Genomic DNA, 26,072 nt, shown 5'->3' with positions numbered 1-26,072 from the left:
GTGTCGTATTGCCATCTCTTTGTAAGACGCGGCCTGAAGGCCTCGTCTATAGAGCTACATGTTTGAAAATTGGAATGGGAAGGAGCCTATGGTTAAAATTATTTGTATGAGAAAAATATAACAACTCTCAATCAACAATCAAGATATGTGTTTATGTGTGTAAAATCTTAACCGAATGCAAATATTAAATCATATTAAGCTTGTCTGTATTTTGAAACCAAAAACTGAGATAGTACGAAAGCTTTGGCTTGGCTGTCGGTGGACGTCATCGTCGTGTAAGATGGAGACTTGTTCAAATTTATATTGATACCCACTTACCAGAGACAACACGTTAAGCAATAATACTAACTCGGACATAATATTTGAAGAGTAATCTCCTTTTTCGATCGATAACATACGATCGAGGTTGTTCGCTCCGCAGCGCTCTTGTAATTATGATAAAAGTCTACTATTGCCATATTGGTGAAGGTTTGAAGATCGTCTTAACTGTGTAACTGTGTTTATAATTAATACACAATGAAAAATCAAAATAACTATCAAACTATCGGCATGGGAAGAGGTTGGTGTTTCCTGTTTGGCACGGTGTGTGGAAACTAAACCTTCAGGGGTTTTAACCAGTTTGTGGTGCCCAATCTTACAATTAATAAACAAATATTAAAAAAAAACATCATTGGTAAATGCTTTGGTTGCCGCTTTGTCAAAGTCAGTGAATACTAAGCAAGAATTCGATGCGGGTAAAAATCGGTTTTTGGGCGCCTTGCCTCATATGGATACAAATAAAACTACAGATAAGTCGGCTATAATTCATCCATCATATGGTCGTGTCATTTAGAAAGAAGTCGCCAGATATTATCAATGTAGTACAGCAATTAATTAAAACAAAGATTCGTCAATGCGTATACAGGTCTTGGCATCTTGTATATGAGCTATTAATGCGTTTGCGTAAAATAAGTTCTAAGAAACTGTTCGATAATACCGACGAACACCTTTCTTACGGGTATAGTTTATTTTTTTATTGAAAAAGTCAGGAACTACAAATCATACATGAACATGCAAACTATTGTAGTATACACTAATAGCAAATAAGAGTAAGCGCCTTTTATGTCGGTGGTATAAATATGCACAGATCGTTTTTGCTATTCCTTTACTTTTCATAAATTACTAATACTAAAACAAAGAATACACAATGTCACTTATTGCTTAAATATTGATACATGAACAATACGATGGAAACCGCAGTGCAATCCCAAGCCAAGAAGCATAACTATGAACGAAAACACCATTAGAGGCACTAGGTTTAAGGCCTAGCACGTGAAACACGCAACCTCATAATACACTACAGACAGTAAGCTGAACATATTTCACTGGGGATGTCGGGAGGTAAACAAGATCAAGGACAAACACACATCGTTACACTTCAACACAGACAGTAAGCGAAACATAGTTCACTTGGGAGGGTGGGAGGTAACCTAGCTCAAGGACAAACACACATCGTTACACTTCAACACAGACAGTAGGCGAAACATAGTTCACTTGGGAGGGTGGGAGGTAACCTAGCTCAAGGACAAACACACATCGTTACATTTCAACACAGACAGTAGGCGAAACATAGTTCACTTGGGAGGGTGGGGGGTAGCCTTGTTAATTGTTACACAACCTAACACTGTTTAAGTACCAAGTCTCCAACTTGTCCCAACACCACTCAATTATTACAACATTGTTTAAGTACCAAGTCTCAGACTTGTCCCAACACCCGTCATTTATGATAACTTACAAGTTATATCAGAGCCAGTATTAAATTAAAGGCAATAAAGTGTAAATAAAACAAATAATAATAATAATAATAATAATAATAATAATAATAATAATAATAATAATAAAGACAACGACTATAAATGAATTAATCCGCCCTTAGAATCAGTTCTTACGCCTGCAATTCAAGAGATCAAAGTAAGAAGAAGGAAAACGATACAAGTAATAACATATCGTCACCTTAGTGCAAGAACGCAATATCTGCTTCTATTTCTTTATGCAGTTATTGAGTTATTGCACTAAGGTGACGATAGGTTGTTACATGTCGAACTGGCTATTTGTTAAACAAAAATAAACCAACCGCCCTTTATGTATGACGCATGGATGATACTCAGAATAACGGTTTCAATGATAACACATTAACAAGAAGACCGTAGGTTGACGCAAACCTTAATATCAGGCAAATATTAAGGAGGAAACAAAAAAACATTGACGTCAGTTGTATTGGTATTGCCACACAGGTGAACGTTGCTTCTGGTAACATACGTAATACGTATCCTGAACGGTTATTGAGTTGCAGCCAGAATAAAAGTTTCACCACGTTGACGTAGATTTCTTTGAACTTGAAAAGCTAAACATTCAAATATCAAACAAATCAATCCATATGATATTTGTCTACTCAACGTGATTACAACTAAGTTTTTTGTCAACCCATTCGTCTCTTCGACAGCTCAGCGGTCATAACAGTTATTTACTTCACATTTTCGTCAGATATTATAAATACAATATTTTTTAATATTATATACATATGTTCAGTCAATCAATGCAAACTATTATTTAACAAATCGAAAATATATGGATATCAAATTTGAAGAAAGAATCCTCAAAACAGTCTATTACAAGACAAAGTAAGCATTTGTAATTCTAAAAACATTTAAAAAATATCGCGACTGTTAAGTAATTCGATAAAATGTGTAACGTTTTGAATTAGAGAAATAAATGTCCCCGTATTTCTTCCAATTGCTGAATATCATTCTGTGGTGATGTAATCAAATTTGTCATAGCTATCGGCGGTGTCCTATTCATGGGTACTTGACAGTACTGCGTAAGGCGCGAGTCACACCCATCAGTTCCGAGGAAACTAGTAATGGCTCCGCCATTCTCGGGGGAAAGGCATGCGGCGACCCTCAGACTCACTGTGACGTTCAGTAAGAAACCGCAAATCGCTACAACGTTGCTGCAAACCCAAAGGGGAATCTCAGGAAATGGCAGCAAGTCGTTTCCAACACCAGTGAAGTACGGTATGACCAAGCCATCGGCAGGGCTCTGAAGAAGGGCGATGAGTTGTAACAAAGCCTGATGGGCGCCTTCCCCGTGCACAACGGGTGAGAAAATCACGTTTGGCGTTAAATCCATTCTTTCCGGTAGGACATTGAAGGCACCTGGTAACCCGGGTATAACGGGACCAGAATATTTCAAGTTGGTGATACGTATCGTGTTTGTAGCGATACCGTAAACGACATTTGCATCTACCGCGCAACCCCAGGGCGAAAAACACGTGACCGATTTCAGTACATTTGTAAGATAGTATATCTGACTCGGAACAAGAGCATGCAGATTTATTCGTCCATGTGCAATTAATGTGATCTCCACGTGTTGCTCTTTTTTGTGCCTCAGATGTTCTTCTATTAATCTTCCAAAAATTCGGAATACTTGCGCAATTTGAAACGCGTACCTGTTCAGGTTAATGTTCAGTGACAGAAACGCACCCTGCCATTCGTTACTCGAATGCATGTAAATATGATCGAGTATACCTTTTGCATCGTCATCAGAAGCACATTTTTGTACCGCGACCTTTTCCAATTCTTTTCGAAATTTCTTTCGCAGATACCTCTCGTATTCTTCAGTTTCCTCCCTGAAAACAACAATAATTAAAGTGGATATGTGAAAGCAGCGAAGTTTATTGAAAATGTGACTATTGTTAAACGAAAATGAAAATGAGTAATGTAGAGATCGTGTATTATTAGTTAATATGTCCTCTTTTCTTAAACTGAATATGATCCCTTATGTAAGATTGAATACGATACCTCGTATAATATTTAATACGGTCTCTGGTGTAATACTGTATTTGGTATAGTGTTTAATATTCAAAATAGTATTGTATGTAATACTGAAAACAGTTTCTATGTAATATTGAAAAAGGTCTCCTGCGTCAAATTGATTTCAATTACCTTGTGTCATTTTAAAAATGATCCATTGTGTAAAACTGGATACGGCCGCTTGTGCAATATCAAATGCGGTCGCTTGTGCAATAACAAATGCGGTCGCTTGTGCAATATCAAATGCGGTCGCTTGTGCAATATTTAATGCGGTCGCTTGTGCGATATCAAATGCTTGTGCATTTTTTAATATGGTTTTGTGTAATATTAGATACGGTCCCTTGTGTAATTCTGAAAATAGTCCCGTTAAGACTTAACAAGAAGTCGCTCAAATGCAATGGACGTAAACGAAAGTGTGACAAGGACTCGAATGACGAGGCCATACAAAGTAATCCCTTTGTTTCTGCAATGCTTCGCAAGCGACACAAAAAGTAGGTGTTATCGCCTTAAAGCACTCGGGGTGTGGCTGTTCCAGAATAACTATTATTCCAAACAAAATAATATGTAAATTGATAGTAATGTGACGCACTCTGAGATTTTGGGTCCAAATGAGGCAACCTCGTTTAGAGAAAATCAACTTCAAACCTGACGTCACACACTTAAATTTTATTTCCAATAGACAAATATTTTTAAGCGTTTTCTATCTTTTGCTAAACTGTCCATTTGTTTATTTTTTACAAAGAGTTGTATTTGACCTTTATGGTTTTAACAAATTAATTCCCATTTACTTTTCGTTGTTGTGATGGCCCTTTGTTAAAGATTGCTCATGACTTCAACTCCTCGCAAGATAAACATTTAGGTCAAAAGGCTTACGCGTGATTATTGACTTTAAACACGAGAATCTGGCGGTATGTATAGTATAAAACGAAGGTCAGTTCATGGTTTTCATATTTATTCATTTAAACCATTACGAAAATAATCATATTATTGACCACTGGTTGTTATACATTGCTAAAAATGCAAAATAAATTTGTACCGGAAGCAAAATGGCGGAAAATGAAAAATGTCAATATTGATGTCATTAGTTATTTTTTAGTTCAATCATGCAGAGTATCGGTTTGTTAATTTAAAAAACATGTGCAGCCAACGAAAGTTACTAAGTACTAATAGATACAAGTTATCTGAAGCTGATACGGCTTATGAACTTGTTTTTGAAATGTTGACATTGTGGACCTTTCTGACACAGAAGGCAATACAATTCAGTCACAACCGGCATTTTTCAGATTTACACATAAATTATATTGATATGATTGTTTTGTCATTTTTGTTTTTAACCTAAAATAAATGAATGTAGGTCAAATGGTGATCATCTTATGCAGAGATATGTAATGGAAGAAGTGGCAGACACTGTCCAAAAGTCATCCTATGGTACAATATCCCCCAGCTTATTGACCCAGCGGTGACCCAGGCAATTCGATGGACTTCTTAAAGAACATGTTGAAGCCAAAATCAGGACTGACCAAGTTCCATCACTTTAGATAAATACACCTAAATGATCTTAATTGTGGACGATATAAAATCATAGTCATGGAGTTCTTTAGCTTAAAAAGTATATAAATATAGAATGATTTTTATCATTTAGGTAATAAATGATAAATGTTATTAGATATTCTTATTAGATTTATATTAGAGGCACAGTGTTTGTGCGGGAATATGTTGACAATCCAGATGTTGCCCTGCCTGCAGTGGAGAAATGCCAGAGAAAATTGAAATCAAGGCCTTTGATGCCAAAAGGTATTTGCACCTGTTAGAGGAGATCACTCCTCTGTGCAATAACAGTCCATCATGTTCCAAGCCAACAGTTTCCAAATCATCTATCTAAAATAGTGTACTAACATAGTTACACATCTTTTGCACTGATAAACCAATTAAGTCATTAATGCGGCACATGTAGCTGTTTTAATACGTGTGATTATATGTAGAAAAATATTTTTAAAAATGGCAAAATGAATCAAGGTTATTTCTAGAAATTGTTCAAAAATGGCAGAATTTGTCAACTGAAAAAGAAAATATCTTGGTTGTTTTGGGCTTGTTTTTGTTGACTTTAAGATAATTAAGAACAAAGGGTAGGTCAAATGGTAAGAGAATTGTTCCAAGTAAATTTTGCCAATTTTTATTGCCTGATACTATGCGTGATATGTATGATTTCATGTTATGATATTTGTATTGCAAAGGTGTTTTTTTTGTGAAGTTGACATATATGAACTAGTCATAATTAGGCATTAAGTTAACATGAGCACATTCATGTTGTAAACAAGTCCTTGTTTTTATTTGTTTGTTGTTCAAATGATTAATAAATTTTCAATAACTAATATTTCCATATTGATTTAAGTTGACACAATGCAATTAAGTTTACTTAATGTCAGAAGCAACATATTCATAAGAACTGAAAAATATTTTTTTTATTACTTGTGTACAAATGTTTAAGAAATCAAACTCAATCATTTATGTATAATTTAATTACTCAAGACATTTTTTTATAAGTCTGTAAATGCTTGTGAGTAAAAAATAAATACTTACCATTAGAAACTTAAAAGAGATGATAAAGTATATACTTAGCTATTGCTTTTATATTGATTTTAATAGTATTGATTTTATCACATTTGGCAAAGTCATATAATCATTCAAAATATTTCAAAATAATAACCAACCTTTTTTGAGTGTTATGAAAATGGGGCGGGGGGAGGGTGTAGATCACACATTTCCAGATGAGTTAGTTATAGCTTATTGATTTGGTATCATTTTTGTCTACATAATTATCTTAACTTCAGTGATAGAATGATAGTTGTCAACTTATTATTTTAAGTTAATTAAACTTCCATCTCATTGGAGTGAAAGTTTGCCGTTTACCAAAACAATTCCTAATTCTAAACTTGAATATGCAATGTTAAATGATTAATTTAATATTAGTACATTTTTAACATGTTTGAAATCTCCTTCATTCTGTTATTTACTATTATCTACTTGAGATGCTTAAAACACAGTTGTAACTCAAGGGACATGAACTTATGTGCATTTCGCCCTGTATATTATAAATAGTTTATGACTAAACACTGAATTTTCATGACACAATAACATTTTAAAAACACCACGTTATGATTTTGTTTTTAATTTAAGAAAAACCGTTGCCATATCAACCATATTTTTTATTGTCACCAGAGGGTTACAAGTGCTATTATTTTTTGTATAAAGTTTTAAATAGTGTATTTTAAGTGTAGCAGTAATTGATTAACATGTTAAAATATTTATGTTTTCTTTATATATATGTTGATAATCATTAAGAAGTAAACATTTTTGTTTTTATACCTGTTGTACGGAAACTTCGATTTCTGAAATGATTTGTGAAAGGAAAAGAATAGGCTTTGTGAATATGATCTTAACTCTATTTCGCCCAGATACCTCATTTTGGTACCAAAATCACATGGTGAGTCACAGTTATATACATAAAATTGAGTCTTCAATTTACCTTATTTGTTCAAGAACTGATTTCAGATCTTGTGCTTGCTTCTCCAGCTTAGTGGCGACTCCTCTAAGCGAGTCTGCCGCACCAGAGGGAGATCCATTTGACAGCTCGATTGAGCTTGATACGAGAAAATAGACGTCCAGGACTAGCATAGCACCAATAGCCATTCCTGAAGCACAAGTTTGGATCCTTTACAATTACAACAAGAGTTAATAAGACCTAACAAGGGTAATATGATGTATCAGTAAGCCTACAAGTTTACGATGTACAATTATATGCAATATAAATGCCTGGTGACCCAACTTTACTTATCACTGAAAACAGGTTTATGAGTGAAGAAAGAATATATAAAAAAATGCAGATGAAAATACGATTTTTTTCTGGCCACACAAATGCTTATTTGATACATTTGACTCCGATTTCAGTTGAAATACAGAACAAAAAAACAGACTACAATTACTTTCTTTTTACCGTATTTTCCATCATTTAATTCACATATAAGCAAACATCAATACACTTTCAAATTGAACCAAAATAAAATGGGGTTACTAGGCATACAATATAAACAGTATTAACATAAAACGCCACTGGCACGACTAAATAACAATCTTATTTGTACATCGGATTCCATATAGAGTGATTCCGCAAGCAATTTTCAAACCAAAATTCAACTTTATTTATATCGCTACACCCACAAGTAAGCTCTAGGTAACCTTCAATGGTTTCTAGTACGAGTACACGAATAGAGCTAACTACATATACAGGTAAGCGTCAAATAAACGGCGTCAACGTTTGGGTAGCTTCATCTACAAGTAAGCGTAAACTAAATTAAAAAGACTTGCATGTAAAGGTAGCTATAGGTAAGCGTAATTTAAACGCAAACTTTTGCTTGTATATGTGGGTATAATTACTGGTCTGCGTTAAATAAACCTCGTCAACGTTCTTCAGTATAATTAGATACGCCGACATTTAAGCGTAAACTAACCTTCAACCTTGGCCTGTAAAAGCTACACCAGCAGATAAGTGTTAACTTTACGTCAGTATGTACTAGTATTGGTAGTAACAACTACAAGTAATCTTAAACTAAACTTCATCCTGTTCTTGTTTCACATACAAATAAGCGTAAACATAAATACAACATTAACTTTCGAACGGAAATATGAAAATCTGAGAACTGATGTTTTGATAGCAGTCTTATTTCACTGATTTGCAGATATTTACGCAAAAATTGGCTCATTCAAAGACAAAAAATATCAAAAATTGTCAAAACGGTAAAACTGTGAGAGTGCAGCTTTACAGTGATTCGCTCATGTTTTCGGACCAAAATAAATATTCCCAGTAATGAATCTGAACACTTATTTCATCATTATTTTACTCTATGATATCGGAATCGCAGAAAAAAATACATTAAAGCATAAAAAAGTATTTTGATTTTAGTGTGGTTTGAACCCACGCCGGTAAAGTCAAGAAAAAAATAGAAAACATACGTCTAATCCACACGGCCACCGAAACTTTAACATAGTAGTGGATATGTTGACATGTTGTGGATACATTGATAACATCACGTGATAATGTCAGTCAATCAATCACGCAACACCACAGCCGTAATTAATTTACAATCGCGTTATACACGCTAATGAAAACTGTGGTCTTCGAAGACGATATTTGAGCAAATATCAACATTTGCTGAAGGGTTTCAGCTTTTGGTAGTTTTTGTTTTAACATTCCTTATGATTTGCCACACTTTATTTCGTAATTAGAAAAAAGTGTATTTTACAAACCATGAGCGAGTCACTTTACCTAAACTTTAACCTGAACTTGTATGGGGATTTAAACATATACGTAAGCTTCAACTGAACTTAAACCGGTAATTGAATAGCCAGTGCGCTTAAACTAAACTTCATTTTGTGCTACAATTAAGCGTTAACCAAACCATTTATCCTTTAAACAGAAAAGGATATCAAAGAAATGAAACCAATTAGCCTTTATAAATACAAAATGTATCAAAACAACAGTCTCAATTTTATTTCAAGATCGTTGTGTCACGTGCTCCTTAGAACCTGAAATTGGATACTAAAATAATACCTGTCAACAAAGAGCCGAGCACTTTCGAAATTCCTGCCAGTGACACTTCTTCAAAAGCTGCCATACCCTTCCCAATAACTGATTGACCTCGGAAGGTCAAGTGCACCAAGGGAAGTAATCCGGCAGACACAAGCATTTTGAAAACCCTCTCGTCATTCATATGAACAAATCCTCTTCCGGGCACAGCAGACATTAACAACGCACCGAAAACCTCTTCTTTGGACAGACGTAAGAGATTGCTCAGCTCCTTGACCTTGGCGTCGACCTCCGCTTTCTTATCTTCGATCTTCTTGGTAAGTTTCTTGTCAGCTTCCAATACCTCTTGGGCAGATTCTAGTTTCCCTTTAGAAATGAAATGCTCGGCGATTTCTGCCCCAGCCGAAGTTGCGGTACCAGCGGCCGCTGCGGCCATTCCTCCGATAAAAAGGGGCGCCGCAAGACCGCCTGAAACATTTTAGCATTTAATTTATCATTATAATTTCATCTCCCGAATTACTTATTTAAATTAACACACTTAAGATATATTAAAAAGTCACATTTCTGAAAAACCGAACCAAATTGTTTTTGTAAAACTTGTTCTGGTTTTAAGGCAACTCACGGTATATTCTTGCACACTATGGAATGACCAAGACTTTTTGTAAGAAAATGCGAGTGTTCTCTAAGCGATCAGATCGCAGATATTTATCTAGTGAAATAGTCAATTATCAGGTTTTCGGTTTTTTAATAATATACTTCCGTCGCGTAAAGTTATCAAAACAAAACATATAAACACAAAAAGGTCACACATATTAAAAGTTATCAAGAGTAAGCCTTTCCGTTCATAGTTACCCGACAAAATTGTTCCTGCCACAGCGGCTATACCACCAAGAATGCCAACTGCACCACCAACCACCTAAAATATAAGCAAAACAGAATCACGTAAGACAACAATCATGGAGCACCTGTAATATAAGCAATACAGAACCACGTAAGACAACAATCATGAAGCATATGCAATATAAGCAATACAGAACCACGTAAGACAAAGAAAATGAATCATCTGTTATATTATCAATACAGAATCACGTTAGACAATAATAATGGATCACCTGTCATATAAGCAATACATAATGACGCAAGACAACAGTCATGAAACACCTGTAATATAAGTTATACATAATCACGCAATATAACAGTCATGAATGACCTGTTATATAAGCAATTCAGAATCAGGTAAGACAAGAATCATGAACCACCTGTAATATAAGCAACACAGAATCACGTAAGACAACATTCATCGATCACCTTTTATATAAGCAAAATATGATCAAGCAAGACAACATTCATGAATCGCCTATTATATAAGCAATACAGAATCACGCAAGACAACAATCATGAATCACCTGTACTATAAGCAATACAGAATCACGCAAGACAACAATCATGAATCACCTGTACTATAAGCAATACATAATCACGCAAGACAACAATCATGAATCACCTGTACTATAAGCAATACAGAATCACGCAAGACAACAATCATGAATCACCTGTACTATAAGCAATACAGAATCACGCAAGACAACAATCATGAATCACCTGTACTATAAGCAATACATAATCACGCAAGACAACAATCATAGATAATCCTATTATATAAGCAATACAGAATCACGTTAGACAAACATCATTAATCACCTGTTATATAAGCAATACACATTACGTAAGATAACAAACATGAATCACCTTTTACTAAGCCATGGCCATTAACTATGTACACATGTTACCAGTGAAAATATTTGCCTGTGTTCAATATTCAAATCAGTGTTACATTGTAACGGAACAGTTTAAGTCGGATTTATTACATTATAACTTAATATTATTCGTCAAATACGTAACCTTGCAACTAAACATTTTGAATACGGTATGTTTCCTTGGAACTCTACATATCGATTAATATACGTCAACTTGGATATCGAGAAAGAAACGTTTCCTTGTAACTGTATAGAATGAGGCAGATACGTAGCCTTGCAACTGATCAAATTGATTTACCATACCTTATATGGTAACTAAACATATCGAATAAGATAAGTTACTTTACAGCTATACATACTGAGTAAAAAGTAAACTTGCAACTGTATACTTTTGGAAAGATACGTACAGATTGGTTTTGATACGTTATCTTGCACACATATACACAGGTTTAAATATGTTACCTTCATTAAAAAGATTCATATTTGGGTAGAAGACGCTACTTTTGTTTTACATATTGTCTTCAGTTATAAGAGCATGTTAAATCTGCGCCACCTTGTCATAAGATACGTTACCTTGCAGATGTATATTCAGTAGTAAGATACGTTACCTTGGAGATGTTTACATCTTGTTTCACGTTTTGCAGTTCTGAAGCAATCTCTCTAATTCTTGCAACAGTTGCCACTCGTTTTGGTTCCCATTCCTTTAAATGAAAAGAGCGCAGTTAATATCCATAAAATAATGGAAACTACAGGACAAAGTAGCCTTAAATTGAATCAAGAGTCTGTTTGAAAGCATAAAATCACAAAATGAGAGGCACACAATGTCACATGACAAGATACATGTTATACATTATCAAAATATCGTAATGAAAGTATTCGGGTAATCGCCTAGACACGGTGTTTACAAACTAAAATAATGGTTAGGAGACGAATCTTAGGAGAAACGTTTCCTTCCCTTCATGTCTTAAGAATTATTGTACGAGAATATCATTTGTGATTTTATTTAAAATGAAAAGAATATCGTAAGATACAGAATTTAAATAACACGCTGGATAACTTTAACAAATTAATTCAAGTGTTGTAAATTCAAATAAGTATTGTCTCAAATGATTGGTGAACTGTTTTGATGCTTTTGGTACTGTTGTTTCTGGCAGTTTTTGTTTTGAACTTAACTACATGATTGTTTCTAAATTCATTTTAATGTCGAATTATATGTTTGACTGTCAAACCGTCGATTCATTTAAAAGAGACATGAGCTGCTATGCTATGCAAGGGCGGCTCCAGTAGTTTTTTTTAAGATGGGCGCAATTTAATACGTGTGTCCCAGTTCTACGCCGGAACCCATAAAAAATAGGCAGTTAACGCGGAGTGGAGTTTGAAAATCTCTCACAAAACAAATGGTTTATTTTGTTATATTATATTCATATTTTGGGAGATAGGAGAGATAGGAGGCGCCGTGTGCCCCTTGAATCCGATATTGAGTTCGTTGTTACCTACATTCAGGAGTTCGACATATTCCTTCGTCAGTTTCTGGGCCTGTTCAATCACATTCTGATGTTTTGTACTGTCCGTCATATTTACTCGCTGACGCGTTATACACTAAAAAGAAAGGCAAACTAGAGCCATTAGATGATATGAAAGCATATGTGATATACGTAAAAAAATGTTTATTAAATAATAATATAATTATGATAATAACTTTATTTCATGAAGATAACACATTAAGTGACATAAGTATCTTGTTTACAATGTGGTCTTCAATGGATACTACAGAACATTTATCATTAAAACAAGAACAAGCAAGACGACATTCAAACACAACATTTACAATGTTCAAAATTAAGAAAGACAAAAATAAATCGCATTTAAACAAACAATTTTAGTAGACAATCATTCACTCAAGTCATTGTTTTGTTATAAGGTGTTTTTTGAATTGTGCTTTGAATGCAAATAAAGATGATGTTTCTCGAATAAAGAGCTGTATAGAATTCCATACAGATTTAGCAAAATAAGTAAATTATTTCTTGCCACCAATTAGTCTTGTTGCAAAGGGAACTCAAATCATTATGAGTGGCAGACCGCAATGAGTATTTTGTGTTATTGGTAAATGAAATAACTTCACTTAAGTGTTCAAGCATGAGACAATGCAAAAACTTGTAGATAATAAGTCCAACATTAAATTTACATCTATTATCAAACGATTACCAGCCTAATTCCTTGAACAATAGACTGGATGACGTTTTAACAGGTTTTTGTAAAATTATTTTTGCAGATTTATTCTGAATTATAGATATTTTGCATGTGTGTGAATTTATGCATCTGCTCTATATAGAACAACAATAGCCCAGTGTAGATAACATATACGCATTGTAAAATAGTTTTTGTATGTCATAACTCAAGAGGTAATTAATTCGTTTTAGAAGTGCTATTTTAGAATTCAATGTTCTACAAACATTGAAACTTGCTCTTTCCAATTCAATTTGTTATCAATAATTACTCCAGGAATTGTATAGTTTGTAACTTGTTCAATAGTCTTCATAGCTTCGTTGCCACTAGTTCCACAGTTCAAATAGCGTCAACATATTGTTTTATCTGTACCTATATGCTCTTTTTCTGGTTGATAATTTAGGTAAAATGAGTTTAACATGATAAGGCATTAATTTATTTTGCTACAACCTATAATGTAAACCTATATATATATATATATATATATATATATATATATATATATATATATATATATATACAACATACTTGGTTGTCAGTGGAGGTTATTTGGTATTTAAATGACAATTATGTGTTTTTAGGGTTCACATGTGGTCCCTATCGCCATCAACCAATCTTTTAATTTCACAAATTTTAAAAACGCATTTTTATCATGTCAAGGATTTGGTAGAATTAGTCCAAGAGTGTCGAGTTTTGTACAGCATACAATATTTGTTTTTAATATATTCAGAATTTAAATTTTACTCAGTTCCATCAAAAAAATGTTCAAAGTTCTAACGTGCAAAAACACTTTATTGCAAGGAAGACAATTCGGGAACAATGAGCCGCACAGTTGTGGTTCTTGTAATGTGAATTAGTAAAAAATGTATTGCCATTTATTATTTCCATTCACTTTTTCAATATATTGTGCTCAATGACCAAGGAAGACAATTCGTTAAAAATGGATCAGAAAGTTATGGTTCCAGTGTAACCCACAAGTTCACATTGCCATAAATATGTTGATGCTTAAGTTTCATACAATGCCTTTGAAAATTTTTAGTTCTGTTAATTTGCTGGTTTTTCATACGTCTACAAAAAAAACCCCATATGTATCAATATTTAAGTTCGAGATACATTACTTGTCATAAAAAGAAAATGGTATTGTTACTGTGATCAAACTAATTAAGTTTGAAGTTGATATGTACAACGGTTTTATGGTCAGTTGTTCAGCTGTTTCTTATCCAATCTAGGTGTACGGTAAAAATACAATGGGAATAATCCTTTTACATCCCATAAATTTGGTTTTGATAAGTTTCGCAATCGACCATTCAAGTTTTACAGAGAACATTACAAATATAGACGAACAGACAGACGGACAGACAATGTGATTACAATAAGTCATGCGCAAAATTTGGCAGGATCTTAAAAATCGTTCTCATGCAAATGTTTGCCAATCCTTTCCATGTAAGGATTTATACCAGACAACAAACAGTGTTAACAAAACCTGACTATCTTGCATTTCCGTAAGATTTTGTGGGAAGTGCACATTTTTTTTTTTGGCAAAATAACAAGTTCTTTCCAAGAAAAGAATGTGCATTTCATTGGTATTTTAAATCCATGAGGAGTTCATGAATACAAAACAAGAGTGCACAGAACAGTAAATGTGTCACAACATTATGAAACCAAATATATAACAAACAATAATTGATTAAACAAAATAACCAATATTAATTAAAAAATAACCTCCTTAAATCATAATTTCTGTTTCATGTTTTAATTTAGACTTCAAACATGCGAAAATTGAATTTATCATTATTATAACATTTAATCTGCAGACACCAAATTTTCGAAGGTGCTTAAGCGTAAGAAGCTTAAGATGCTTATTTCTTTAATCTAAATTTCTTACTTAGTCTTGATTTTACCAACTCAAAAATAGTTTGTTGTGATTATCATTGAGATGATTTCCTTTTAAAATCCAAAAACTCTGAGGAATGCAAATATTACTTATCCCACTAAATCCGCATAAGAGTTTCTTAATTCGTTGGTATCTAGATCAACATCCCTCAGACTTTCGTATCAGAAGATAAACTTCCATCCAATGTATAATTCTTTAGATGCAAGCACATTTGTACCATCATGTTAATTATTAACAAAGCCACTTACCTTCAAGCCGATGTAATGTTACAGCTCTTTGTGTTTAAATGAATCAAGTAAATAAGGATCGCAGTACAAAACTTTTGAGTTTCGGTTTACTCATTCATCACTTACAGTTTTTGCAGAAAGCCAGAATGATTCATTTCTTGCACTTTTCCATTATTCTTACTTTCGGTTTCTAAATAATATGAATATTTTAGATAAACTGTACTTTTAATAGTAAGTAGTCAGCAGATTTGAAAGTTTAAGGTATCACCTCAAAACATAATCGAAACGTAGGCAGTTTTCCTGGAATAGGCACTCTAAGATTTCAAAATAAATTATCAATGAGTATATATATACACATTAGTAGTACCAGAAAGAGAGACACACAGGAATCATTGTGCAACTTGCAGACGTTTGTATTATTCCATTGATATTGACAATGTACATGAATGTAGTCGTTTATATAAATTAATCGATATGAATCTCTGCAGTAAACAATTGCAATACAAAGCGAGTAAATGTGCCAAATATATAACTTCTGTAAATTTTATATCAATACTCATATAATCGCAATGTATTCTCTGTATACTTATATAATTGAATTTATCCGTACCATTTTAATCTGATACAATTCAGTTATTTTACAAAATCATTTATTGTAGATATGCTTCGATCAAAAGCAAACCAACAGTAAGCTAAAATTACTCCTGTTATCAGGGACTAAAGATGTGAGGAGTAACTGGGGTCGAACTCGGTAAACGTGCGTTGACCTTTTAACAACAAGGCTCGATATAACTGACGGAGCTATATTATTTACTCTTCTGAGATTTTCAACAGCCATAGTCCACATTCTACGAATATGTAAGGTAGGCATACTTGCCTTATCAAGTATACAGTAAAAGAGGAAAAGTAGTCTAAGAGCTCTCTCTCTCTCTCTCTCTTGACTGAGTATTTCGCAGAACAAATATGTAAGGTATGTAGATTTGCCTTATGAAGTAATGCAGTTAAGAGAAAGAGAAGTCTAAGAGCTCTCTCTTGAATCGTCCCCATTGACTGAGTATTTCTAAGAACAAATATGTAAGGTATATAGATTTGCCTTATCAAGTAATGCAGGTCCCTATTGAATTTTCATCATTGACTGAGTATTTCTCAGAACAAAAAAGTAATTCAGGCAGATTTTGCTTATCAGGTATTAACACGACAGTAAACAAAACGTTTACATTTAGATGATGTATGTCGAAAAACATTCTAAATATAAACTTTGCAAATTTTTGGCTACTTCATGGAGCGGATCCAAGGGGTGTTGGAAAGAGGTGCGTCACTTTTAGGGGCAATTATTGACGTGCGCCCCTAGTCCCGAAGCGAAGAAAATTAGGATTTAAATAATATGGTTATTGGTGTTTGCAGGTACACACACAAACACACATTTAGGATATTTCATAAACATGGATAAGTTAAATTTACGGGGGGGGGGGGGGGGAGGGAAAGGCCGTCGCCTCCCACATAATCCACTTCAGAATTTACAAATTTATGGCTAACTCGATCGCCATACTTAAGACTTTCGCATCAGACTTCTGACTGCCAATTCCAATTCATAATACGATAGCACATTGACATCATGTAAAATGTAAAAAAAGCCACCTACCTTCACCCAGATGTAATGTTACAGCTTTTTGTATGAACAAAAATCAAGTAGATAAAGAACGCAGAACAACAATTTCAGGTTTCGGTTTACACATTTACCACATATAGTTTTCCCTGAATGCCAAACTGATTCATTTTCTGCACTTTTCCACAATTCTTACTTTCGTTTTCTTAATATTAAAATGAATATTTTAGGTAGACCGTACTTTGAATAGTAAGTAGACAGCAGATTTCCTGGAATAGGCATTACAATATTATATACGCAATAGTAGTACCAGTAAGAGCGATAACACAGAAATCATCGTGCAATTTGCAAAAGTGTTTTATCATTTAGGTAAAATGAGTTTAACATGATAAGGCATTTTATTTTTTTGCTTCAACCTATATTGTACGCCTTTTAATATTTATATACAAAATATGTGATTGTCAGGGGAGGTAATTTGGTATTTAAGTGACAATAATGTGTTCTTATGGTTCACATGTGGTCCCTATCGCCATCAACCAATCTTATAATTTCACAAATTTTAAATACGCGTTTTTATCGTATCAAGGATTTGGTAGAATTAGTCCAAGAATACAATATAACATTGCCATCTATTCAGAATTTAAATTTTAGACAGTTCCATCCAAAAACTGTTCAAAGTTCTAACGTGCAAAAACACTTTATTGCAAGGAAGACAATTTGGGAACCATGAGCCTCACAGTTATGGTTCTTGTAATGTGAATTAGTCAAAAATGTATTGCCATTTATTATTTCCATTCACTTTTTCAATATATTGTGCTAAATGATTAAGGAAGGCAATATATTATTAACAGCATCCGGATTAAGTTTGCAAATCCGGAATTTTTGCAAACTTATTTTTTTTATTTTTCACCCAATGTTTTTTATTTTTGTATTTTTAAAATTTGTTAGGTAATACTAATAAGCGATATTTTTTGTTTCCTGAAATTTAATTTAGAAATATGTTTTTTTGGCATTTAAAGTCAACTTTTCCAATGGGAGTCCCATTGGAAAATGGCCTTCCCATTGGAAAATGGCTTTTTCAAGCTTTTCCAATTAGAAAACTGGCTCTATTAAAATTGTGTGAAAAGTTTGAACATAATTTTTAAAATTGAAATTGACTGTTTAATTAAGAATATTTTACACTCACTACATGAAAAATAACATATTCATTAAAAATGAAGAACCGATAGATTCATTTAAGGCATTTGTTTGCAAATCCTTCCCATGAGTGAATCTTTCCAATTGGAGGATTCCCACATTCAAAGTGGGAAAGTATGAACATTGGAAAATTCCAATTGGAATATTTGGTTAATGGGAAAATTCCAATTGGAGAATAAAGTTCAGTTTCAAAATGGGAACTTTCCAATTGGAAGGACAGGTAAGATTTTGTAATGGGAACATGTAGGAAATGGGAATAAAGAAAAAAAATAGTGTCATATTAAAGCATAAATTAGCAAAATGACACTTCTTACAATGTCCTTACCTGTCAACTGTCGACTTATCCATATTCCTCATCGCTGTTATACTATACAATGGTTAGCATGACGTCTAACCATCGTATTGCTTCATTAACCCTGTATCAGATACTAGTACAATTTTTTATCCGATTGTTTCAGCTTCCCTTGTTTTAGGTGCGGGGGATAGCAGAGACTTTGTCTGAAATAGCTCATTTTGAACTAGTTTAATACTCTTTAGTCAACTATATTAAATTATTAAATACGTAAATCCTTACACAATTTTAGTGGGAATTGAACCTCCAATTGGATTAAGCCCATTGCTAATGTTACCAATTGGAAGATTCCAATGGGACAATGTTCCAATTGGAGTTTTCCAATTTCCTGACTTTTCCCATATTGAATTGTGGGAAATATCCAATTGGAAAAAATGGTCGACGGGATTTGTTTTTACAAAAAATGATAAAAAGTACTATAAACGCACTTTTTCTAGATAACATTTTAACCATTAATGATAATGATTGTTACTAATCACTAATTCCTTTTTTGAAAATGTGGGAGAATTTTCCAACAAAAAATGTTGGGCTGATTTTCCAATTGGAAAAACCATTTTTCCAATGGGAAGGCCATTTTCCAATGGGAATCCCATTGGAAAAAATACTTTAAATGCAGAAAAAACATATTTCTAAAATAAATTTCAGGAAACAAAAAATATCTCTTATTAGTATTACCTAACACATTTTAAAAATACAAAAATAAAAAAACATTGGGTGAAAAACAAAGAAAATAAGTTTGCGAAAAAAAATGGGTCAGAAAGATATGGTTCTAGTGTAACACACAAGCTTTGACATAAATATGTTGATGCTTAAGTTCCATACAATGCCTTTGAAAATTTATAGTTCTGTTAATTTGCTGATTTTTCATACGTTTACAAAAGGCCCTACATCTGACAATATTTAAGTTCGAGTTACATAACTTGTCATAAAAAAGTGTATTGTTACTGTGAGCAAATTAAGTTTTAGGTTGATATGTATAACGGTTTTATGGTCAGTTGTTCAGCTGTTTCTTATCCAATCTAGGTGAATGCTACAACGGTTAACGGTAAAAATACAATGGGAATAATCCTTTTAAATCCCATAAACTTTGTTTTGATAAGTTTAGGAGTCGACCATTCAAGTTTTACAGAGAACATTACAAAAGTAGACGAACAGACAGACGGACAGACAATGTGATTACAAAACGTCATGCGCAAAATTTGGCAGGATCTTAAAAATCGTTCTCATGCAAATGTTTGCCAATCCTTTCCATGTAAGGATTTATGGAAGAATGAGAATGTGCATTTCATTGGTATTTTAAATCCATGAGGAGTTCATGAATACAAAACAAGAGTGCACAGAACAGTGAATGTGTCACAACATTATGAAACCACATATATAGCAAGCAATAATTGATTAAACAAAATAACCAATATGAATTAAAAATAAGATCCTTAAATCATAATTTCTGTTTCATGTTTTATTCTGTTTCATGTTTTAATTTAGACTTCAAACATGCAAAAATTGAATTTATCATTATTATAACATTTAATCTGCAGACACCAATTTCTCGAAAGTCCTTAAGCGTAAGAAGCTTAAGCAGCTTATTTCATTAACCTTAATTTCTTACTTAGTCTTGATTTTACCGATTCAAAAAATAGTTTGATGTGATTATCATTGAGATGATTTCCTTTTAAAATCCAAAAAATCTGAAGAATGCAAATATTACTTATCCCACTAAATCCGCATAAGAGTTTTTTAATTCGTTGGTATCTCGATCAACATCCCTCAGACTTTCGTATTAGAAGATAATCCTCCATCCAATGTATAATTCTATAGATGCAAGCACATTGGTACCATCATGTTAATTATTAACAAAGCCACTTACCTTCACGCCGATGTAATGTTACAGCTCTTTGTGTTTAAATGAATCAAGTAAATAAGGATCGCAGTACAAAACTTTTGAGTTTCGGTTTACTCATTTATCACCAAAGGCTTATAGTTTTCGCAGAAAGCCAGAATGATGCATTTCTTGCCTTTTTCCACTATTCTTACTTTCTTTTTCGAAATAATATGAATATTTTAGATAAACTGTACTTTTAATAGTAAGTAGTCAGCAGATTTGAAAGTTTAAGGTATCACCTCAAAAAATCGAAACGTAAGCAGTTTTCCTGGAATAGGCACTCTAAGATTTCAAAATAAATTATCAAATGAGTATATATATACACATTAGTAGTACCAGAAAGAGAGACGACAGAGGAATCATTGTGCAACTTGCAGACGTTTGTATTATTCCATTGATATTGACAATGTACATGAATGTAGTCGTTTAAAGATAAACTAAACTATAAATTAATCGATATGAATCTCTGCAGTAAACAATTGCAATACAAAGCGAGTAAATGTGCCAAATATATAACTTCTGTAAATTTTATATCAATACTCATATAATCGCAATGTATTCTCTGTATTCTTATATAATTGAATTTATCCGTACCATTTTAATCTGATACAGTTCAGTTATTTCAACAAGTCATTTATCGTAGATATACTTCGATCAAAAGCAACCCATCAGTGAACTAAGATTACTTCTGTTATCAGGGACTCAAGATGTGAGAAGTAATTGTAGTCGAACTCGGTAAATGTGCGTTGACCCTTTTAACAAAAAGGTTCGATATAACTATCGGAGCTATATTATTAACTCTTTTGAGATTTAAAAGCCATAGTCCACATTCTACGAATATGTACGGTATGCATATTTGTCTTATCAAGTAATACAGTTAAGAGAAAGAGAAGTGTAAGAGCTCTCTCTTGAATCGTCCCCATTGACTGAGTATTTCTTAGAACAAAAATGTAAGGTAACTATATAGATTTGCCTTATGAAGTAATGCAGTTCCCTAAATTGAATCTTCATCATTGACTGAGTATTTCTCAGAACAAAAAAGTAATTCAGGCAGATTTTGCGTATCAAGTATTAACACGACAGTAAACAAAACGTTTACATTAAGATGATGTATGTAGAATAACTCTCTAATTACAAACTTTGCAAATTTTCGGCTACTTTATGGAGCGGATCCAAGGGGTGTTGGAAAGAGGTGCGTCACTTTTGGGTGCAATTATTGACGTGCGCCCCTATCCCCGAAGCAAAGAAACTTAGGATTTGAATAATATGGTTAGGGGTGTTTGCAGCTACACACACAAACGAAACTTTAGGATATTTCATAAAAAAATTAACATGTAGAATTTTAATTTATTGAGGGGGGGAGGGGTGTTGGAGAGGAAGAAGCCGTCGCCACCCACTAAATTCGCTTAAGAATTTACAAATTTCCTGGAACAGGCCATACAATATTATAAACGCATTAGTAGTACCAGTAAGAGCGATAACACAGAAATCATCGTGCAATTTGCTGAAGTTTTTTTTTTGGTTGATCATTTAGGTAAAATGAGTTTAACATGATAAGGCATTTTATTTTTTTGCTTCAACCTATATTGTACGCCTTTTAATATTTATATACAAAATACTTGGTTGTCAGGGGAGGTAATTTGGTATCAAAGTGACAGTAATATGTTCTTAGGGTTCACATGTCGTCCCTATCGCCATGAACCAATCTTATAATTTCACAAATTTTACATACGCGTTTTTATCATATCAAGGATTTGGTAAAATTGGTCCAAGAGTGTCGACTTTTTTACAGCATACATTATAACATTGCCATCTATTCAGAATTTAAATTTTAGACAGTTCCATTCAAAAACTGTCCAAAGTTCTAACGTGCAAAAACTCTTTATTGCAAGGAAGACAATTTGGGAATAATGAGCCTCACAGTTATGGTTCTTGTAATTTGAATTAGTAAAAAATGTATTGCCATTTATTATTTCCATTCAATTTTTCAATATATTGTGCTTAATGACCAAGGATGGCACTTTAGTAAAAAATGGGTCAGAAAGTTATGGTTCTAGTGTAACACACAAGTACACATTGCCATAAATATGTTGATGCTTAAGTTTCATACAATGCCTTTGAAAATTTGTAGTTCTGTTAATTTGCAGATTTTTCATACGTTTACAATAAGCCCTACATCTGACAATATTTAAGTTCGAGTGACATTACTTGTCATAAAAAGAAAATGGTATAGTTACTGTGAGTAAATTAATTAAGTTTGAGGTTGATATGTATAACGGTTTTATGGTCAGTTGTTCAGCTTTTTCTTATCCAATGTAGGTGTATACTACAACGGTTAACGGTAAAAATACAACGGGAATAATCCTTTTAAATTACATAAACTTGGTTTTGATAAGTTTAGCAATCGACTATTCAAGTTTTACAGAGAACATCAGAAATGTAGACGAACAGACGGACGGACAGACAATGTGATTACAATAGGTCATGCGCAGAATTTGGCAGGATCATAAAAATCGTTCTCATGCAAATGTTTGCCAATCCTTTCCATTTAAGAATTCATACGAGACAACAAACATTGTTAACAAAACCTGACTCTCCTGCATTTCCGTAAGATTTTGTGGGAAGTGCACATGTTTTTGGCAAAATAACAAGTTCTTTCCAAGAAAAGAATGTGCATTTCATTGGTATTTTAAATCCACGAGGAGTTCATGAATACAAAACAAGAGTGCACAGAACAGTAAATGTGTCACAACATTATGAAACCAAATATATAGCAAGCAATGATTGATTAAACAAAATAACCCATATGAATTAAAAATAACCTCCTTAAATTATACTTTCTGTTTCATGTTTTAATTTAGACTTCAAACATGCAAAAATTGAATTTATCATTATTATAACATTTAATCTGCAGACACCAATTTTTCGAAGGTGCTTAAGCGTAAGAAGCTTAAGCAGCTTATTTCATTTAGCTAAATTTCTTACTTAGTCTTGATTTTACCAACTCAAAAATAGTTTGTTGTGATTATCATTGAGATGATTTCCTTTTAAAATCCAAAACTCTGAAGAATGCAAATATTACTTATCCCACTAAATCCGCATAAGAGTTTTTTAATTCGTTGGTATCTCGATCAACATCCCTCAGACTTTCGTATCAGACGATAAACCTCCATTCAATGTATAATTCTATAGATGCAAGCACATTGGTACCATCATGTTAATTATTAACAAAGCCACTTACCTTCACGCCGATGTAATGTTACAGCTCTTTGTGTTTAAATGAATCAAGTAAATAAGGAACGCAGTACAAAACTTTCAAGTTTCGGTTTACACATTTACCACTTATAGTATTTGCAGAAAGCCAGAATGACTCATTTCTTGCACTTTTCCACAATTCTTACTTTCGTTTTCGAAATGATATGAATATTTTAGATAAACTGTACCTTTAATAGTAAGTAGACAGCAGATTTGAAAGTTTAAGGTATCACCTCAAAACATAATCGAAACGTAGGCAGTTTTCCTGGAATAGGCACTCTAAGATTTCAAAATAAATGATCAAATGAGTATATATATACACATTAGTAGTACCAGAAAGAGAGACGACAGAGGAATCATTGTGCAACTTGCAGACGTTTGTATTATTCCATTGATATTGACAATGTACATGAATGTAGCCGTTTATATAAATTTATCGATATGAATCTCTGCAGTAAACAATTGCCATACAAAGCTTGTAAATGTGGCAAATATACAACTTCTGCAAATTTTATATCAGTATTCTCATAATCGCAATGTATTCTCTGTATACTTATATAATTTAATTAATCGGTACCAATTTAATCTGATACAATTCAGTTATTTTACAAAATGATCAAGTTTCGGTTTCACCACATATAGTTTTCCCTGAATGCCAAACTGACTCATTTTCTGCACTTTTCCACAATTCTTACTTTCGTTTTCTAAATATAAATATGACTAGTTAGTAGACAGCTGATTACGCATTAGTAGTACCAGTAAGAGCGATAACACAGAAATCATCGTGCAACTTGCAGAAGTTTGTTTTCGCCCTTTGATAATGACAATGTACATGGAGGTAGCCGTTTATAACTATTAATCTATATAAAGTCTGACGTCAACAATGGCCAAAAATAGCGTATCCGTATATAAACGTGCCAAAAATACAACTTCTGTAAATTGATATAAATACTATTTTAATCGCAGTCTATTCTTTGTAATTAAATACACCGCATTTTATTCTAATAAATTTCAGTTATTTTACAAAAACGCTTACCGTGACATCTGAAAAACAAGTTTCGATAAAATAGATGGAGCTAACAAATAACTCTTCTGAAACTTTCTTAAGCTATTGTCCGAATTCTAGGAATATCTAAGGTAGGCATATTTGCCTTATCAAGTAATATAGTCAATGAGGACTAGTAGTCTAAGAGCTCTCTCTTGAATCTTCGCCATTGACTGAGTATTTCTCAAAATAACAAATAAGTAATACAGGAACACTGAGATAAATGGTTTAATATACGGGAGTGTTCTGAAACCCGTACATCCAACGTGTACGGTAAGTGTACGGGATATTGAATATAAGGGTGTGTTCGGACCCTTATATTCATAAAACTCGCACATCTTGAGAGACGTGATTCGATGTATGGGCCTGTACTAACCCGTACATCCGTGTTATAAAAAAAAAAATGAATTCTGTTATCAATTAAGGTCTTTGGGTGTTTAATTTGATAGCATATATGATATGAACGACATTTATACCTATAGAAAAACAGAAAGGTGTCAGTAAGAATCGCCTTTGTAGCAAATCAATTGCTTTAATGGGTTTCGACAGCTTTCGATGAAATTAAATAGAGGTCTGAATCACCGTACATCTCCGTATATCTTGAGTGTACGGGCAAGTTCGGTCTCCGTACATGTTGAAAATACGGGAAAATATGTTCTTCCGTACACTTTGAAAGTACCTGATTATACACGATGAATATACGAGCGTGTACAATTCCCGTATATTATGGATGTACGGAAATAGACCAGTTCTCGTACACGCTGAGTGTACGGAAAAGTAAAAATTCCCCTACACTATGGATATTTGGAAATGTACTCTTTCCCGTACACCCATGTTATAAAATAGTTTTGAATTTTGTAATCTGAAGACGAATTAACGGCTTTTCTTCACGATATCAACAAAGTCCACCAAAATATTAAATTTACAAATAATGTCTCTAAAACATGTGTTTCATTCTTGGATGTCCATATCGAAAAAGACTTAAAGGGTGGTTTGGAAACAAGCGTTTTTGAAAAATCAACAAATTGCCACCAATACATAGCATACTCTTCGTGTCATCCAAAAAAGTGCAAGGTCGGCATCCCCTACAGCCAGGCTAAACGCTATAGAAGAATAACATCAAGTGATGACCGTTTCCAGGATATGTGATAAACTAAAAACCTATTTTGAAGAACGAAGCTATCCAATTTCTGTTA

At 33.3% G+C, this 26,072-nt stretch overlaps 1 protein-coding gene across 7 annotated transcripts; it reads right to left on the bottom strand.

Moving 5' to 3' along the window:
- Positions 1-987: 987 nt before the first annotated feature.
- Positions 988-24,470, bottom strand: LOC128221970 (uncharacterized). 7 transcript variants are annotated; one of them, XM_052930698.1, is made up of 8 exons: positions 24,409-24,464; positions 24,020-24,110; positions 12,690-12,791; positions 11,801-11,893; positions 10,288-10,351; positions 9,460-9,903; positions 7,378-7,543; positions 988-3,667 (listed from the first exon to the last, which is right to left on the bottom strand). In XM_052930698.1, the coding sequence occupies exons 3-8, from the start codon at positions 12,765-12,767 to the stop codon at positions 2,740-2,742; spliced, it is 1,773 nt and encodes a 590-aa protein (XP_052786658.1). In that variant the 5' UTR covers positions 12,768-12,791; positions 24,020-24,110; positions 24,409-24,464; the 3' UTR covers positions 988-2,739. The 7 variants fall into 7 exon arrangements, with proteins under 7 accessions (XP_052786658.1, XP_052786656.1, XP_052786657.1 ...); XM_052930696.1 differs by having other exon boundaries at positions 24,020-24,470; XM_052930697.1 differs by lacking the exons at positions 24,020-24,110; positions 24,409-24,464 and adding an exon at positions 23,818-24,001.
- Between the last annotated feature and the right edge of the window lie 1,602 nt (positions 24,471-26,072).

The sequence above is a fragment of the Mya arenaria genome, chromosome 16 (assembly GCF_026914265.1).
Source record: "Mya arenaria isolate MELC-2E11 chromosome 16, ASM2691426v1".
NCBI classification, from domain to species: Eukaryota; Metazoa; Mollusca; class Bivalvia; order Myida; family Myidae; genus Mya; species Mya arenaria.
Note: the sequence above shows the minus strand (reverse complement) of the source record. Positions and strands in the feature narration are given on the sequence as shown.